The 19908-nt window shown below is 36.6% G+C and overlaps 1 protein-coding gene across 1 annotated transcript; it reads left to right on the forward strand.

Moving 5' to 3' along the window:
* The first annotated feature begins 57 nt into the window (after positions 1 to 57).
* On the forward strand, positions 58 to 10425 carry LOC120518727 (protein AHNAK2-like). The gene is given in 2 exon segments (XM_039741658.1): positions 58 to 1481; positions 1483 to 10425. Coding segments are annotated over 2 exon segments (7998 nt in total). The 5' UTR covers positions 58 to 167; the 3' UTR covers positions 8167 to 10425.
* Positions 10426 to 19908: the final 9483 nt, after the last annotated feature.

Genomic DNA, 19908 nt, shown 5'->3' on the forward strand with positions numbered 1-19908 from the left:
GCCAAAAATCCCTGACTTTGATATTGCATTCCCTAAAATAAAGAGCTCAGACGAAATCGGCTGTGCAAGAGTCAGATACTGAGGCAAAACTTCCTGAGGCAGAAATCGAAGTCAAAGGTCTAGATGGAGAGTCTGTGATTCTTTCTTCAGAAGATGCAGAATTGAAAATGGAAAAGGGAAAATTCAAGATGCCAGAACTTCATATGCCAAAATTTGGCATTTCTTTCTCTAAAGGTTCAAGCAAACAGGGTAAAGAGGATGAGTCTATATCCAAACTAGATATCACATCTCCAAAAGTAGAACTTGACGTGAAGAAGCCGCATATCTCAACAGAAGGTAAAGCTGAAGTGAAGGTGACTGCCCCCGAAGTTTCAATATTGAGAACAAAGCCTTCTGTTGAACTGGCAACAGGGGAGCTCAGCATTAAAGTACCAAGAGCTAATGATGACATTAAAGTTGACAGAGAACAAGTCCTAGAGGCGGAGATGCCAGATGTGGACGTTTCAGTATCTACCACTAAGAAAAAACAAATTGCGATAACGTTGAAAGAAACGGATATCACCTTAACAAAACCTAAAGTAAAACCTGCAGCAATACAAGGGGATACTGAACAAGAAACCGTGGAAGATAAGGAAAAAGATGGAAAACAAATAAAATTCAAGATGCCCCAGGTGAAAATGCCAATGTTTGGAGTGTCAGTCTCGGCAGAGAAAGTGCCTAAAGAAGAAATACATGTGGGAGAGATCAAACCTGAAGTTTCATTACCAGGAGTAGCTGTTGATTTTAAAGGTCCTCAAGTGACAACTGTTACAACTGGTCTTGATGTCAGTGGAGGAAGACCTGAAATCGATCTCGCCTCACAAAATATTTCTGTGACAGCTCCACAAATAGATGTCCAACTACCATCAATAACAACACGCCTCCAAAGCAAAGAAGTACAACTAAAGGAACCCGAACAGCCAGAGCTTGTGGAGTCCATTCCAGGTATAAAAACTTTTGATGTTACCGTTCCTGGTGTGGAAACAGACATTCATTTGCCAAAAATCGAGAAAACAAAGAGAGAAACCGGAGAAGAAATTGAAGCATCGTCAAAGGAAGATACTGAAAAGGACAAGAAGAAAGGAAAATTCAAAATGCCTCATTTTAAAATGCCTTCATTTGGATCTTCAGCATCACCAGAAAAACTTCCAAAAGATGCAGTTGATGCTGGCTCAGCAAAAGTAGACATTAAACTCCCAAAAGCAGATTTGGAAATTAAAGGTCCCAAAGTCCAAGTGAGTGAAGTTCAAGAGGCTTCAATGCTGTCAAAACCTGAACAGGTACTCACTGTAACTATGCCGTCTGTTGAAGTTGAAGAGAGAGATGTTGATATTAAATTACCAGGAGAAACGTTAGAAGAAAAGGGTAAAGAAAGCAAATTCAAATTGCCAAAAATCCCTGACTTTGATATTGCATTCCCTAAAATAAAGAGCTCAGACGAAATCGGCTGTGCAAGAGTCAGATACTGAGGCAAAACTTCCTGAGGCAGAAATCGAAGTCAAAGGTCTAGATGGAGAGTCTGTGATTCTTTCTTCAGAAGATGCAGAATTGAAAATGGAAAAGGGAAAATTCAAGATGCCAGAACTTCATATGCCAAAATTTGGCATTTCTTTCTCTAAAGGTTCAAGCAAACAGGGTAAAGAGGATGAGTCTATATCCAAACTAGATATCACATCTCCAAAAGTAGAACTTGACGTGAAGAAGCCGCATATCTCAACAGAAGGTAAAGCTGAAGTGAAGGTGACTGCCCCCGAAGTTTCAATATTGAGAACAAAGCCTTCTGTTGAACTGGCAACAGGGGAGCTCAGCATTAAAGTACCAAGAGCTAATGATGACATTAAAGTTGACAGAGAACAAGTCCTAGAGGCGGAGATGCCAGATGTGGACGTTTCAGTATCTACCACTAAGAAAAAACAAATTGCGATAACGTTGAAAGAAACGGATATCACCTTAACAAAACCTAAAGTAAAACCTGCAGCAATACAAGGGGATACTGAACAAGAAACCGTGGAAGATAAGGAAAAAGATGGAAAACAAATAAAATTCAAGATGCCCCAGGTGAAAATGCCAATGTTTGGAGTGTCAGTCTCGGCAGAGAAAGTGCCTAAAGAAGAAATACATGTGGGAGAGATCAAACCTGAAGTTTCATTACCAGGAGTAGCTGTTGATTTTAAAGGTCCTCAAGTGACAACTGTTACAACTGGTCTTGATGTCAGTGGAGGAAGACCTGAAATCGATCTCGCCTCACAAAATATTTCTGTGACAGCTCCACAAATAGATGTCCAACTACCATCAATAACAACACGCCTCCAAAGCAAAGAAGTACAACTAAAGGAACCCGAACAGCCAGAGCTTGTGGAGTCCGTTCCAGGTATAAAAACTTTTGATGTTACCGTTCCTGGTGTGGAAACAGACATTCATTTGCCAAAAATCGAGAAAACAAAGAGAGAAACCGGAGAAGAAATTGAAGCATCGTCAAAGGAAGATACTGAAAAGGACAAGAAGAAAGGAAAATTCAAAATGCCTCATTTTAAAATGCCTTCATTTGGATCTTCAGCATCACCAGAAAAACTTCCAAAAGATGCAGTTGATGCTGGCTCAGCAAAAGTAGACATTACACTCCCAAAAGCGGATTTGGAAATTAAAGGTCCCAAAGTCCAAGTGAGTGAAGATCAAGAGGCTTCAATGCTGTCAAAACCTGAACAGGTACTCACTGTAACTATGCCATCTGTTGAAGTTGAAGAGAGAGATGTTGATATTAAATTACCAGGAGAAACGTTAGAAGAAAAGGGTAAAGAAAGCAAATTCAAATTGCCAAAAATCCCTGACTTTGATATTGCATTCCCTAAAATAAAGAGCTCCGATTTGAAATCGGCTGTGCGTGAATCAGATACTGAGACAAAACTTCCTGAGGCAGAAATCAAAGTCAAAGGTCTAGATGGGGAGCCTGAGATTCTTTCTTCAGAAGATACAGAATTGAAAATGGAAAAGGGAAAATTCAAGATGCCAGAACTTCATATGCCAAAATTTGCCATTTCTTTGTCTAAAGGTTCAAGCAAACAGGGTAAAGAGGATGAGTCTACATCCAAACTAGATATCACATCTACAAAAGTAGAACTTGACGTGAAGAAGCCGGATATCTCAACAGAAGGTAAAGCTGAAGGAAAGGTGACTTCCCCTGAATTTTCAATATTGAGAACAAAGCCTTCTGGTTACCTGGCAACAGGAGAGCCCAGCATTAAAGTAACAAGACCGGAAGGTGACATTAAAGTTGACAGAGAACAAGTCCTAAAGGCCGAGATGCTAGATGTGGACGTTTCACTATCTACCACTAAGGAAAACCAAATTGCGATGACGTTGAAAGAAACGGATATCACCTTAACAAAACCTAAAGTAAAACCTGCAGCAATACAAGGGGATACTGAACAAGAAATCGTGGAAGACAAGGAAAAAGATGGAAAAAAAATAACATTCAAGATGCCCCAGGTGAAAATGCCAATGTTTGGAGTGTCAGTCTCGGCAGAGAAAGTGCCTAAAGAAGAAATACATGTGGGAGAGATCAAACCTGAAGTTTCATTACCAGCAGTAGCCGTTGATGTTAAAGGTCCTCAAGTGACAACTGTTACAACTGGTCTTGATGTCAGTGGAGGAAGACCTGAAATCGATCTCGCCTCACAAAATATTTCTGTGACAGCTCCACAAATAGATGTCCAACTACCATCAATAACGACACGCCTCCAAAGCAAAGAAGTACAACTAAAGGAACCCGAACAGCCAGAGCTTGTGGAGTCTGTTCCAGGGATAAAAACTTTTGATGTTACCGTTCCTGGTGTGGAAACAGACATTCATTTGCCAAAAATCGAGAAAACAAAGAGAGAAACCAGAGAAGAAATTGAAGCATCGTCAAAGGAAGATACTGAAAAGGAGAAGAAGAAAGTAAAATTCAAAACGCCTCATTTTAAAATGCCTTTATTTGGATCTTCAGCATCACCAGAAAAACTTCCAAAAGATGCAGTTGATGCAGGCTTAGCAAAAGTAGACATTACACTCCCAGAAGCGGATTTGGAAATTAAAGGACCCAAAGTCCAAATGAGTGAAGATCAAGAGGCTTCAACTCTGTCAAAACCTGAACATGTACTCACTGTAACTATGCCATCTGTTGAAGTTGAAGAGAGAGATGTTGATATTAAATTACCAGGAGAAACGTTAGAAGAAAAGGGTAAAGAAAGCAAATTCAAACTGCCAAAAATCCCTGACTTTGATATTGCATTCCCTAAAATAAAGAGCTCAGATGTGAAATCGGCTGTGCATGAATCAGATACTGAGACAAAACTTACTGAGGCAGAAATCAAAGTCAAAGGTCTAGATGGGGAGCCTGAGATTCTTTCTTCAGAAGATGCAGAATTGAAAATGGAAAAGGGAAAATTCAAGATGCCAGAAATTCATATGCCAAAATTTGGCATTTCTTTCTCTAAAGGTTCAAGCAAACAGGATAAAGGAGATGAGTCTACATCCAAAATAGTTATCACATCTCCAAAAGTAGAACTTGACGTGACGAAGCCGCATATCTCAACAGAAGGTAAAGCTGAAGTGAATGTGACTGCCCCTGAAATTTCAATATCGACAACAAAGCCTTCTGGTGACCTGGTAACAGGGGAGCTCAGCATTAAAGTACCAAGACCGGAAGGTGACATTAAAGTTGACAGAGAGCAAGTCCTAGAGGCGGAGATGCCAGATGTGGACGTTTCAGTATCTACCACTAAGGAAAAACAAATTGCGGTGACACTGAAGGAAACGGATATCACCTTAACAAAACCTAAAGTAAAAACTGGAGCAATACAAGGGGATACTGAACAAGAAATCAAGGAAGATAAGGAAAAAGATGGAAAACAAATAAAATTCAAAATGCCCCATGTGAAAATGCCAATATTTAGAATGTCAGTCTCGGCAGAAAAAGTTCCTAGGCAAGAAATGCATGTGGGAGAGATCAGACCTGAGGTTTCAATAGCAGCTGTAGCTGTTGATGTTAAAGTTCCTCAAGTGACAACTGTTACAACTGGTCTTGATGTCAGTGGAGCAAGACCTGAGATAGATCTCGCCACACAAAATATTTCTGTGGCAGCTCCACAAATAGATGTCCTAATACCATCAACAAAGTCAAGCCTCCAAAGCAGAGAAGTACAACTAAAGGAACCCGTACAGCCGGAGCTTAGGGAATCCATTCCAGGCATGAAAAGGTTTGATGTTACCATTCCTGTTGTTGAAACAGACATTCATTTGCCGAAAATCGAGAAAACAAAGAAAGAAACCGGAGAAGCAATTGAAGCATCATCAAAGGAAGACACTGAAAAGGAGAAGAAGACAGGAAAATTCAAAATGCCTCATTTTAAAATGCCTTCATTTGGATCTTCAGCATCACCAGAAAAACTTCCAAAAGATATAGTTGCTGCTGGCTCAGCAAAAGTAGACATTACACTCCCAAAAGCGGATTTGGAAATTAAAGGTCCCAAAGTCCAAATGAATGAAGATCAAGAGGCTTTAATGCTGTCAAAACCTGAACAGGAACTCACTGTAACTATGCCGTCTGTTGAAGTTGAAGAGAGAGATGTTGATATTAAATTATCAGGAGAAACGTTAGAAGAAAAGGGTAAAGAAAGCAAAATCCCTGACTTTGATATCGCGTTCCCCAAAATAAAGGGCCTAGACGTGAAATCGGCTCTGCATAAGCCAGGTACTGAGACAAACCTTCCTGATGTGGAATTCGAACACACAGTTCTACTTGGTAAGCCTGAGAATCTTTCTTCAGAAGATGCAGAATCAAAAATGGAAAAGGGAAAATTCAAGATGCCAGAAATGCATATACAAAGATTTGGCATTTCTTTCTCTAAAGGTTCAAGCAAACAAGGTAAAGGGGATGAGTCTACATACAAACTAGATATCACATCTCCAAAAGTTGAACTTGACGTTAAGAAACCGCAGATCTCAACAGAAAGTAAAACTGAAGTGAAGGTGACTGCCTCTGAATTTTCAATACCGACAACAAAGCCTTCTGGTGACCTGGCAATAGGGGAGTTCGGCATTAAAGTATCAAGACCTGAAGTTGGCATTAAACTAGACAGAGAAAAAGTCGTAGAGGCGGAGATGCCAGATGTGGACGTTTCACTACCTACGACTAAGGAAAAAGGGATTGCAATGACACTGAAGGAAACAGATACCTTAACAAAACCTAAACTAAGTGAAGTTAGAGAAGGATCCACAGATGGCAAACACAGTAAGTTTAAGATGCCACATTTTAAAATGCCGAGATTTGGAATATCATCCTCAGCAAATAAAGCCCTGACAAGTGAAACTGACATTGAATCCCCCAAGGTTGATATGTCATTACTTTCAAGAGATGATGGGATAAAAGAAGAACTCCCAAGTCCTCATATTGATGTCAACATTTCACAAGTGAAATCTGAGGCTATAGATGTAAAAGTTGGCAGTAAAGAATTTGTTTCTGTTTCACAGGTTAAACCATCTTCAATGGACGCCTCTACAATGGAATTATGTGATATTAAGTCAGAAAGTGACACTAAAGAAAATGCTGGGACTGTAGAGGGCAACTTGCCAATATATACAAAAGCCATTGAACTGGAATCTGATAAAGATGTAGTAAAAAGTAAAGTTATGTCCTCAGAAGAGGCAGCTGAATCTAAACAGAGTAAAGAAAAGAAGTCAGACACAAAACCCAAAAAAAGCAAAATTAATTTACCATCGCTTGGTAATTTATTAAAAGGTTTTGATCTCGAATTTCATTTTCCAATACTTGAGTCTGATGATTTAAAACCAAAAGATCAAGATAAACCGGAAGACACCATTGGTAGAGGAGAAGGAAATGTTGATGGTAATGTGGAGAGTATTGCAAGCTTATCTACAGCACAGACTCTAGCTGAAGCCACAGTAAAGCACAAAGGTGTAGAACGAGGTGAATATAAAGATAATGCATTTGATAACAAAATACAATCAGAATCAACATCTGCCACTGCATCCTCAGAGTCTAAACCTGCTGAAGTAAATGTTTCTGATCCACAATCAGATACAGATGTACAGAATGAAATCGCAAAAGACAAGTCTGGAATGTTTAAAATTAGACTACCATGGTTTGGCGATAATACAGAGGACAGCATTAAACATGAAAATAAATCTATAGATTCAAAGGAGAAACACTTACAATATGAAGAGAAAAAGGAAAGTGAAATATCAAGTGCAAAAGGAGGTTGGTTTAAATTTCCAAAATTGAACATTTCCTCTCCTTCAAAGGATCTCAAAGATGTTAACAATGAAAATGCTAGTGTACTAACAGAAGAGATAAAAGCTGAACATGATATTATTGAAGAGAATGTTTCTGACATAGCTGAGATCTCTCATGATGCTGGCTTAAGTGAAATTACAGACAGCCATTTAACAGACATGCCTTTTGACTCTCCAACACGTGTTACAGTGAAATACACACATTCTGATGTTGTTACTGGTACCAGTGATGTATTTGCTCCAAGTGATATTGTTACTTCCACAGCTAGAACTGAATTAATTCTTTTAGAACCAAGTATACCAGAAAAATTTAGAATTAATACCAGTAACTTACTTCATGGTGATCCATCAATGCCCACAAAAGAGATTACTGATAAAATTGGAAAAGGAGATACATCCGTACTTCAGGAGTCAAGTAAAGTTCAACCTGAAATGATGGTTGACAAACCAAGTGCCATTCATTCCACAGTTTTCTCTGAACATACTTTACCAACAGAAAAAGTAACATTAAAAGTCTCCTCTTCACCAGCAACATCTTCTGATGATACTACTCACGGAGGTTTAACTGTAACCCACAAGGGAAGTGTATCAGTCAAGAAGTATATTGTTAAGGAAACATTTAGTGATGAGAAGGAAAATGTTGTAATAACCCAAAAGATGAAGCAAAATGATGAAGATTCAGAAATAAGAGATACAGAGGAGGCAGTGTCTGCTCTCCAAAGGCTCAAAGACACAATGCACTCTGAAAAGATTAAATTTTTCCAGACTCCAGATTTGTCAACACCTGCAGTAAGCAGTCAGTCTGCAGAAACGGAACTACCGGAAAACAAATAGCTTTGTCTTCACTATTGTTAATAACTGGCCTGTGTTCTTTATTATTGATAAACTGCTTTATTTGGTTTGTCCAGAGAAAATGCTCTTTTGTCAGTGCAGCACTGTTCTCATGTACAAGTATATTCATTCTATACTTAATTTTATTTACTTTGCTCTCATATGATAAGTCCATCACATATCTTAAGCATAACACTCCCAGCAAATTGAAGAACGCAATTAATATACTTTATTCTTTCTTGGATAAAATGGATTTTTTTCCATCATTAGTGAAATGTTTATTGTGCCAAGATAAAAAGATAAAATTGTTATGTTACTGGAACATTGTCATTCTTTGCAATAAATATGTACAGAAGTTCAGATTAATAGGGTTTAAAGTTTAAGCTCATAATTATTGTCAAGTGTACTTAGGTGAACAAGGAATCCAATCGGGGGCTCAGCACACAATTTCTGTGGGGTTCCTGGGTTCAGGTCAGTGTGGAGGGAGTGATACTATCAGTCTACTGATGTCTGCCAGTTAGGAAGTGCAAATTCCATCTCCTGCGGGTGTCAGTATATTCTAAAGCTAGGAGACTACTGAGAGGAGTTATTTAAAAACATGCATCAGCACAAGTTGATACTGTCATGTTCTAGCTTCACTTATCATGGCTGCTTTTTGTTTTGTTCTTCAAATACTATAGAAACTACTTTTTAAAAACAATGCCTGTTGTACATGTATTGCATAATAGTAGGATGACTGGAATCTTAACAACACCAGCAATTATAAAAAAAAATGCTGCATGTTATCTTAAGGTTCATATTTAGAACAAGCGACATAATGTTACAATTTTCCACTTCGGCAGCCATTTGTTGAATGTCAATTACAGAGATTTATGGAATTTCTTCAGCAGCTTTTCTTTACATCTCAAGTGCTCTCTACTCTAAAAGCCTGTAAAATGTTTCAAATAAGTAATCTGCTGAAAACAGAGGAGTAAATTGTTCTCTCATATGTACAAAATTAATTATTACCATATAATCAACATGCTTACACAAGAGCTTTGCATGAAATTTAAGCAAGAAGGAAACATTTACTTGTTCTGCAATAAAAAGACACTGACCACTATGTCACACATATATACATATGCATATGATAATGCAATAAATATAAATGGATAATAACCATTAGCTAAAGCAGATAACTTGCACTAAAATGCATTTGAAAAGCCAATTTTTACTATTTTTTTCAAAACAAACAATAATGTTAAAGTTGTGTCTGTGGTATGTTTTACATTATTGTACAATGCTGATTTTATTCACTTCATATATTACAAAGTGGTCAACATTCTTTTTAAATACTAAATGCTGGGTATAGTTCTAAGCTAGCATCTTTGCTTATGTACCCACTGAACATAGGCAGACTCGAACGTTCTTTAAATATTACATTCTGTCAGATAGTCATATGCATTCATATAATTAAAATAAATTATTTATACTAACAAATCTCAAATGGAAAATTTACATCAATGACACATTCCTTAGGCACAAGTGCAACACATATTGAACATGCTGGCTGTTGTCACTGAACCTAAATACTTTTCATGGATATTACAAGCTCTAAATATTGTTATATACTGTATATTTAATGTGATTTCTAAACAAATTACTGTAAAGTATTAGAGTACTCCCCTAAAACACCAGAATGACCTGCATGGAAATGCTTTTTGGGTATTTTGTGGCTACTGTATATAATATAATAGCACATATTAACACATACAAACATGTTAAAACTAACAGAAAGTAAAATCAATTAAAAAAACTGAAGTGAACAGAAACAATAATATTGCATATTTAGACAATCTTATTATTAGATAAACCAGGTTCTATCAGCAATGAGAATTTTTTAATGATTTCCACCTCCTGTGCTACTGCATTTTGGGCTTTTGCATAGAGGTTCCTCAGGTTCATCCCTGCTTTGCAATCAATTTATATTAAAATTGTTATTTACATATGAATATTAAATAAACTGTGAATATTAAATAATACAGTATGTTTTCATTTCATCTGTCTTTGAACATGACTAAGACAAGGAGATTAAAGCTATTAGTATAAACAGCATGAAGGTCCGGGTCTCTATTACTTTTGTAATATTCATTTTGAATGTTTAAGGGTTCCACCACAGCTCAATCCTTACTCAAAATAAAAAGACACTAAAGTTTGAAACTTAAATTGTACTGAAAAGTACAAATTGGGCTGACAATTAAAGATTTGATTTTTGTTAGCTTACACTGCTGGTCTTTTTTGTTTCTGAAGGAGATAATGAACCTTTAATTATGTACATTCCACTCCCCCCCTTTTCCAGCCCATGTTATTGTATTTATTTTATACAAGTTACTGATGCGTCATTTTTCTTTTTGTCATGATCTCTTGGTTACTAAAGAAGATGCTCTATAATATTTTAAGGAGACTATGCAAAAAATTTCAGGGCTTCATCTGCTTGTTTAAAGGTTTATGACCAACACATTTTAATGTACTGTAAATTCGTCTATGCAACTATATTTGCAAGAGCTACTTTTAGTGTACTGGTATTTTGTACACTGTAATTCCTTTCTTGACTTTTTTCTTTTGCAGTTTGGTGCAGAGTGATTACTGATCACTATGAAATAAGAATTTATAAAACATCCTGGCCGAAAGCAGTCACTTCTAGACAATTATTACATGGAATAAGATTAGGTACATAATATTACTTGACAGTTTCAGTTAACACATAATCTTTTAGATAATTTTAGGTTAAAGACAACCTGAATTGCTTGTATTTGTTTAAATATTACTTGGAAATATTCCATCCATCCATCCATTTTCCAACCCGCTGAAGCCGAACACAGGGTCACGGGGGTCTGCTGGAGCCAATCCCAGCCAACACAGGGCACAAGGCAGGAAACAATCTCAGGCAGGGTGCCAACCCACCACAGGACAAACACAAACACACCCACACACCAAGCACACACTAGGGCCAGTTTAGAATACTTCGAAATATTTCATACTTATATTGTGACCTTAAAAAGATACATAGGCAAAATGCACATCATCAAAATCTATTAATGATCACTTTTATTAACATTTTTAGGGAAAACATCTTCTTTAGTGCTTGTCATATTAACATGTATATCTTAATATAAAAACCCAGCAGCAGCACTCCCTGACATGATGCGTGACATGTTCATCCTATTCACTGAATGTGCTTGTGGAGGTACAAGTGAAGATGTCATTATATTGTAGGCAATTATTGCCACACCTGAATACAAACATTTATTTTAATATATAATTGGTTTGTATATACATAAAATGAGGAGCTGCACAGTTGCACGGTGGTGGCACAGATGCCTCACAACAAGTAGACCATGGATTATGTTCCAGGTGCTCTCTGTGTGGAGTATGCATGTTCTCCCTGTGTCTATCTATGTGCATTTCCTCCTGGTGCTCTCATTTCCTTGCATACTCCAAAGACATGCAGGTTAGGTGAATTGCTAAATCTTCTGTACTGTTTGTGTGCGTTCAGCCTGTGATGGGCTGATGCGTTGTCCAGGTATAATTCTCACTTTGCGCCCAAAGCTTGATGAGATTGAATCCTGCCCTGGATGAGTGAGTTAAGAAAATAGATGAATAGATAACATGATTTACAGTATATATTATTTGTATGAGGTCCAAATTTGCTGGTAAGTTTTGACTATTTTGAGCTATTCAGACTACATATTAGGATACTCTTTATTACGCAAATGCTCTCTGTAGCAACTTTATTAAGTACACCTACTGTATATACAGTAGTAGCAGGTAGTAATATCTTTAACATCCAAATCACACTGAATTCTTTAAAGTATGTATTTAACACAGCGCTTGCATAAATGTTTACATGTTCAATAAGTTACAGGATGAGACTATGGTCAAATTTGATGATATATAGTTACATTTTTACTGTGTACATGCACCTAAAAGAACTGTGTACATGTGATAACTCAATCCTGAGTCAGGTCATGGTCTGTTTGCATATTTTCCGTAAGTCTCTGGGGCTTTTCGTCTCTCATCTTGAAAAACTTGTAGGTCTGGTTGATTGTATATTCTGAACTGGCCTATATGTAACTAGTTGTGTGGGTGAGTGGGTCCGAAAGGGGACTGGTGGCCCATCCAATTCTGGTTTCCTGCCTTGCACCTGATTCTGCTGAGAGATGTTCTGCAGTGACAGCAGCTGGGATAGGATTCAAACTCAGTTCTCTGCAGTTGTAAATTAAAGGCTAATTATTTTGTGACAAAAGAAAAAGCAAACAAGTATTACATTTATTATTTTTCAAACAGCAATAACCATGGTTATTTGGAAGTAGTCAATGTTATAACTTGTTATAAATTGTATAACACCATTGTATTCTTGTAAACACTGTGTACTGATTCTTTGGTGGACCTAATGTACTGCAGCATCTACACTGGAAACTAAAATGTTGGCTCATGTTCCTCAGTCCAGTAAAATTCTTTAAATGTGAAATGGTAGCAAAGTTTTTCTGGAAAATTCATGTTCCCATGCCCAATGAATTCATACTGGAATTAATTTCTGTCCTCTGTGGAAAACCCCAGCATTTTACTTCCTTGTTTAAGTTATCTGCATAAACATGAGTTACAAGCAAGAAAAAAAGAAAACTGTTAAAAACAAAAAATAATATACAAACAATTTTAGTAGTTGACATGTGGGACATCTTTACTATTCCCTTGATGTGCCATTCCTGTATCAGTTCTGACATATTTAAGAATTATATTGTTACTATACATAAAAACAAGTATACTTTTATACTGATTTGCCTATAATCTATATATAAAGTATGTTCATGTATACAGAAAAACATGTATGTCTATAAAACAATTTAAAGTACATATTATAGAAACTTGTAATTTACTGATCATTTTCTTGGGTGCAACACTAGCCATACTTTACACACTTCCATCTTTGGCAGCCTTTAATGAACATAACTCCTTTCTCCTGAGAAGTAATAAATCCACCATGATATATACAAAAAAAAATCAAATTACTCTTTTTAACTGTTTTTGCAGATTGTTTAAATGTGGACACAAGCTGAGTTGACTATAGTTCCACATTTTTCTCATAAGGAAAACTGCAGAGCATCAATTGTTCAGTATGTAATAATATAAAATAATTTTACTTACACTGGGTGGTATGGTGGTACAATACTCGGTGCTCCTGTCTCACAAACCAATCATTCTGGGTTTGAATTTCAGGCTTGCATGATATCAAGATTTTTTCCAGGTAGTTTTCCTCCTGCATTCCGAAAAAGATGGAGGTTAGTACAAATGTATACTCTAAACTGGCCCCAATAAGGTGTAGGTGTGTACATAAGTGAGTACTGGGATTGACTGATGTCCCATCCAGAGCTTGCTCTTGCCCTGTCCCTGATACTACTGAGACCAACTCTGAACACCATGACCCCGAGTTGAAGCAGGTTTTAGAATGTCATGTTACTTTTACTTAAAATGTGTAGGATGTTGCAATATATATTTGACTTTCTTTCCTGATATTCCTCTATTGATTTTACTTGACTCTAAGAAATCTACTAATCCATAATTGAGTGTCTTTTGCAAATTTAACTAGCTTATTAAATTTTATATCTAAATGAACTGTCAATTTAAAAGAGCACCAGTTTATGCTCATATCTTTGTGGAGCTCTCAGTATAACTGGTAGCTGACAGTTCTTCCTTCCATTACAGGTTTATTTTATTTCAAAAGTTTCAAAAGAGCAATAATGTGCATACAATTTAATGCAGATTAATTGATTTACAAAGTAATACAGAAAAAAGGAAATAATATTTATTTTTTTTTTTATTTTAAATAATAATTATTTCCCCTTGTAGTTTGATGACTTGGCTTTATGAACCATTTGAAACTGAAGGTACTCACTAACAATTTTGAATTTGGGAAGCGAAGTTTATATTCTTAAAAACAAAATCTCAAGTTTGAAGAAGGCATTCACAGAGCAGAAACAACAAGGTAGAGATTGATATAGGGAACTGCAAAGTAGGGCATAAAGAAATTACAGTTTTTGTATTAGAAGATCTAGGGACCAAAAGTGATCATAGCAGGTGAGGTGGCAAATGAGAATTTAGACAAACACAACAGATATGAGGACAGAAAATAACTGTTAATGAAAATAAAAGCCAAAGGGCCAGATACACCATGGCATACAATGATCCTAAAATGTCACCCAAAGCTTGTGTTGAAAGTTGAAACTAATAGGATATATTACTGGTGAAGCATCCAATCAGTTAGTAATAATAGTAGGAGTATTGGTATAGTTACACATACATATTATAACAAAGAAAAGGCAAATTTTGCTATTTAGTTGTTATCTTTTTATAGTGCATTTATTCTGCCTTCAGTTCAAATTTATACTACATATTGTGCTCTTGTGTAAGGAATTGATCTGTTCTGTTTAATTGATTGCTAGCTTTGATTGATGGGGGAGAAATGAAAAAGAGAAGAGAGGAGACGAAGGACAGAGGCATTGGCAAGTAATAAAGGTCATACAGAAGAACTTGTGTGTTGCAATTGAAGTTTAATTAATCCATGTCACACTACTCAATGATTACACTACAGTATATCAAGTATTATAACAGCACAATACATACCAAGCTCTCTCTTAACAAAACACCACATCAATGTAATGTAAAGAATAATTAAACCTAGGTACATTTTTACCAATCTCTGCTTATTGGTTGAAAAGTAGAATTTAAAAAATAAAGTACTATATGATTGGATGTCAGTTTTTTTTTTGATTGAGAGCCAAAAGGAAAGAACTGGAGTCAAACCAAACCAACTGTAAATCAGTTTTCTGTTTTTCTATCTTGCTATTCCTATAAAATGACCAGGAAATGTATAGTTAGAAAGTTGCAAATATGCCTTTTTATTGTCAAGAAGAGAGAAATGTGTTGTTTAAAGGCATATAATAATTTTTAAAAATCCATTTCCTTCACTCTCATATTGATTTTTTTTTCTGAGAACATGGGAGCAGTCTCTGTTGAACATGGACAGAAGGTCTAGCAGAACATCATTCAAATGGAGATATGTTATAGTGGAATGTGGAGGGAGCCTATGTTAGCTGACATCTGTTGGCCATTTCGCCTTCTACCTTCAGAGGATAAGAATAAGAAAACTTGCAAGAGACTACTTTTTAAAGTTAACAAATATCTTTAAAATATATTGATTTTTTTTTCAAGTTTAAATAATTAATTTTTTTCTCTCTCTCTCTGAAACAGTGTTTATCCATTTTAACCCTTCATCTCTCAAAAACTGGATGACATAGAGCAATTCAGTTGCCAGATTTGGATTCAACATATTCACTTCTATAAAACATACATTTACATTTTTGGTGGGAGCGAAAAAAATGTTTTTTGCAGATCAGTGTAATCAAATGGGGTGCTCGGAGGTCTCCAATCGTTATGTTACTCTCCCTTTTCACGTCTGTTTATTGGGAGACCAATCCCGAATAAGACTTCCAATTTACTTGTCCAGAAACCTAAGAAATTTTACTTCCAATGCAAATTAATGCACAATATGAAGACATGTTAAATGTGGTAAAATCTTTGGATAAAGGCTTTAGCATAAAAAAATTACAAATGAAATATCTAGTACAAATTGAAAAAAAAAAAGAGTTTAAAAAGTCACTCTTATTACATTACTGGTTAAAACACACAAAAAAGCTTGAATCACAGTCTACAATAAAGACAACAGCTGTATATTGAAAAATAAAGCCTGAAAAGCTGGGATTCCATTTGTTGGTCTAATAATCACAGGGGCGTAGCTGGGGGATGGTGGTTCAGTCAGGCAAACTGCTAGTTATTTAAAAAATAAAAAGTAATGAGTACAGTACATATGTTCATAAGATACCCTTTACATTTTATTTTAAAAAATCAAAGCATACAAATTAAATACGTACATTAAAACATCTGCACATACATGCTGCAACAATGCTTAGCTGGTGTGAATCAGCTTCTTTATTCTTAATGGTACTTTTGGAGCAACAGGTAATTTGTTCAAATGGGGTGAAAGATGTGAGAAGAAAAGGAGATTATTGTCCCACAATATATAACATCTGTTTCAAAAATGAAAAACACAAGGTAGGGCATTCATTTTGACTTCTCGTGTTATGCAATACATTATTACTGTAGCTGAATTGTCACCTTATTAGCCAACTCCATTGGGTTGCAACGATTCGAGGAAACCATGAGAAATCATGTGGTAATAGTTTACTACTATTTTTATTAGCTGGATAAAATTTGGTTGTGTGTCCATTGCGATTCACAAAGAACATTGGAGTATTACAGTCAGATGTATTAAATTAGGTTACAGGAGAATATGGAAACGCCATTTGTACCACAATAAAAAGATAAAAAAGGTAATTATGAAATAAATAATCACATGAAAAAGTGCAATGATATATATATATATATAGCTAATTAAATTTAGAAGAATTGCAACAATGTACTTAAAACATTGACTGATTGACAAAAACAGGTTAAAAGAGACCTGTCTTACTTATTGTTGTCTATCGGCCAACAAAATACAATGGGTCTTTCTTAACTGATCTGACTGAACTTTAAGTTCCCTTTTGTAGAGAGTCATTCTTATTGGTAATTTCAACATCCATATTGACATTACTACATGTAAGCTGAGAAATGAATTCCTATCCTTACAGGACTGTTTTGAGTTGGTGTAGCATGTTGATTTTCCTACTCCCTCTGGTGGTCATACATTGGACCTGATCTGTACATCTGGCTTATCTGTTGGCAACACTAACAGCAGTGATTTGAGACTCTCTGATTATAAAGCAGTACGTTTCACTGTCTCATTACCTCTCCCTCCTTTTACCTGTAAACGTAAAATTCCTTTAAGAAACCTTAACAATATCTGCCCCTCTATTCTTGCTGGATCCATTTCTGATCTTTTTCTGTCTTCCCCTAATCCATTAACACTTGTTGACTATTATAACTCAGCCATTCATTCAGCGATAAAACAGCTTCTTTAAAACATAAGGAGGTTTATTTTAAGCATTCATGTTCAAGGTACAATTCAGAATTTACAGTCTATAAAAGCAGCTGGCTGATGCCTTGAGAGAATGTCACGTAAGACTGGCCACACTGTGCACATCCAGGTTTCCTCTGATCCCCAAAGGGCTTATAGCGATGCACTAACAACAGACAAGAACATGCATTAAGGCAGAACAATAGAAACTGGCCATGATAACTCAAGGGCTTTGCTCTCTGTAGTTAATAAACTACTTCAACCTGCATCTGGCCCAATTACCACCTCTACTGAAATCTGAGAAACATTTCTCCACTTTTTCTATAATAAAATTAAAAATCTAAATAATTCAAGTAACATAAATCCATCATCTGTTTATATCCTTTCTTGTTTTCCCACTCCAGCCAGGTCTTATTCTAAATTTTCACCAGTCATATCTGCACTTGTTAATGACCTGCTTTGTAAGATGAGGCCGACTACTTGTGTACTGGACCCCATCCCCACCACACTTAAATCCTGCCTTTACACCATAATCCCTACTGTTACAACAATAATAAATAAATCCTTTGAAACTGGCTTTATGTCAGCCACTTTTAAAATCGTTTCTGTAACCCCAATGTTTAAAAAGTCTGGTCTTGATGCTGACAATCTTAACAATTTTCAGCCTATTTCTCACTCTCCTTTTGTGTCAAAGGTTCTTGAGCGTGTTGTAGCCTCTCAACACACCAATTACTTAACTTCAAATAATTTGATGGAAACCTTCAATCTAGTTTCAGGGCACAGCACAGCTGTGAAACTCCTCTGCTTTGGGTAACTAGTGATTTGCTTATGGCAGCAGACTCTGGACAAACCAGCATATCAATTCTGTTAGACCTCAGTGCAGCATTTGGCACCATTAGACATGACATTCTACTGTCCAGAATGGACAATATGCTGGGCATCTCTAACACTGCCCTCCAGTGGTTTAAGCTCTATCTGACTGATAGGCCAGAGTTTGCTAGTCTTGGCTATAGCAGGTCCAGCTCAGCACTGGTCACACAAGGGGTTCCTCAGGGCTCCGTCCTCAGCCCTCTACTCTTCTGCATCTATATGCTTCCCCTTGGCCATATTATTTGTACCTTTGGACTGGGTTATAATTTTTATGCAGATAATACTCAACTCTATTTCAATGTTAAAAGCAAAACTTCATCAGAGCTTAATCAGCTCATAACTTTCCTCAGTGCAATTAAAGCCTGGATAGATCAGAAATTCTTTAAAATAAAACTGTAACAACAAGGAACTCCTGCAAATTGGCACTAAAGCACAACTTAAGAAAACAATCTCCTTCTTAGTTACTTTTGATGGTGATCTCATCAGACCTTCATCTAATACAAGGAATCTTTTTATTCCACCCACATAAACTACATTAAGAAATGTCTTACTTTCACCTCTGTAACATATCCTGTGTTCACTCATTCTTCTCCTCTTCTAATGCTAAGAAACATGGCCATGCTTTTATCATATCCCGCATCGATTATTCTAACTCTCTACTAGCAGGTGCCACTTCTAATCTTATATCACAGCTCCAGCTGATTCAAAACTCTGCTGCAAGAGTCCTTACTCGAACCAGGAATGGTTAGCGCATAACACCGATCCTGCTTTGCCTCCACTGGCTCCCTGTGTCTTACAGAATTGAATATAAAATTCTATTATCTTATATATAAACGGCTACACATGGAAGTGTGTGTGTCTGTCTGGCCCGGAAGTGAGAGATGTGGAGTCAGGGCTAGGGTAAGGGTTCCACCTCCGAGGAAACCGAAAACTCACTTAGCCACTAATAACACAAGCAAGGCGAGCACGTCAACAAAACGAAACCTCCGAAGAAAGACAAAGTCGCTTGGCTGCTAACATCTGCAAAGCGGTATCCCTTTTATTTTTCCTCCCGTCGCTAATGCACAAGCGATGTAAGCATAATAACAAAACGAAGCCTCCTAGGAGAGAGATGCCCTGAGTAGTTCCTTTCAATTACCTGACATCTATACATTTCAATTTTTTTCTGACGGTTTCAATAGTTTCTAGGACCCCAGGCTTTTAACAGCATGGGCTGCTTTAAATGGCCTCTTAACAGACTACATCAGTGACCTTCTCCATCACTATGCTTATATTTGCCCACTACAGTCCTCTGATTCTTGCAGTCTTGTTGTGCCCCACCCTAACCTGCACTCTATGGGTGACAGGGCCTTCAGCGGTACAGCACCCAGACTTTGGAAGCTGACTCAATTAATTCCTTCAGTAAGCAACTTAAAATATTCTGACAGAGTTTACCTCTCTGGCCAGACGATCAGAATAATTTGTTTGTGTGTGTGTGTGTGTGCTATATAACAAATTACGTTATTTATTCAGGCTTTTCTCTTAGTATTAAATTTAATATTTTATTCTGGTTTGTTGTCATTTATTTTACTTAATGCTTTTGTATCTCCTGTATTTATCTGTTTATTGTTCTATGCAGAACTATTTGTACCATATGTTACATATGCCATGCTATTTAAATAATCGCCTTGAGCATGGAAAAGGCACTATATAAATAAAATGTATTATTATTATACATACTAAGCTGTATGTGTCGCCCGGAAAAATCCCACTATACAGTACAATTTAGACAGCCTTTAAAAGAATAAGGCATTTTTTAAAAAAAAACCTGCAAAAGCCACACA

This window comes from Polypterus senegalus, chromosome 18 (assembly GCF_016835505.1).
Source record: "Polypterus senegalus isolate Bchr_013 chromosome 18, ASM1683550v1, whole genome shotgun sequence".
NCBI lineage: Eukaryota > Metazoa > Chordata > Cladistia > Polypteriformes > Polypteridae > Polypterus > Polypterus senegalus.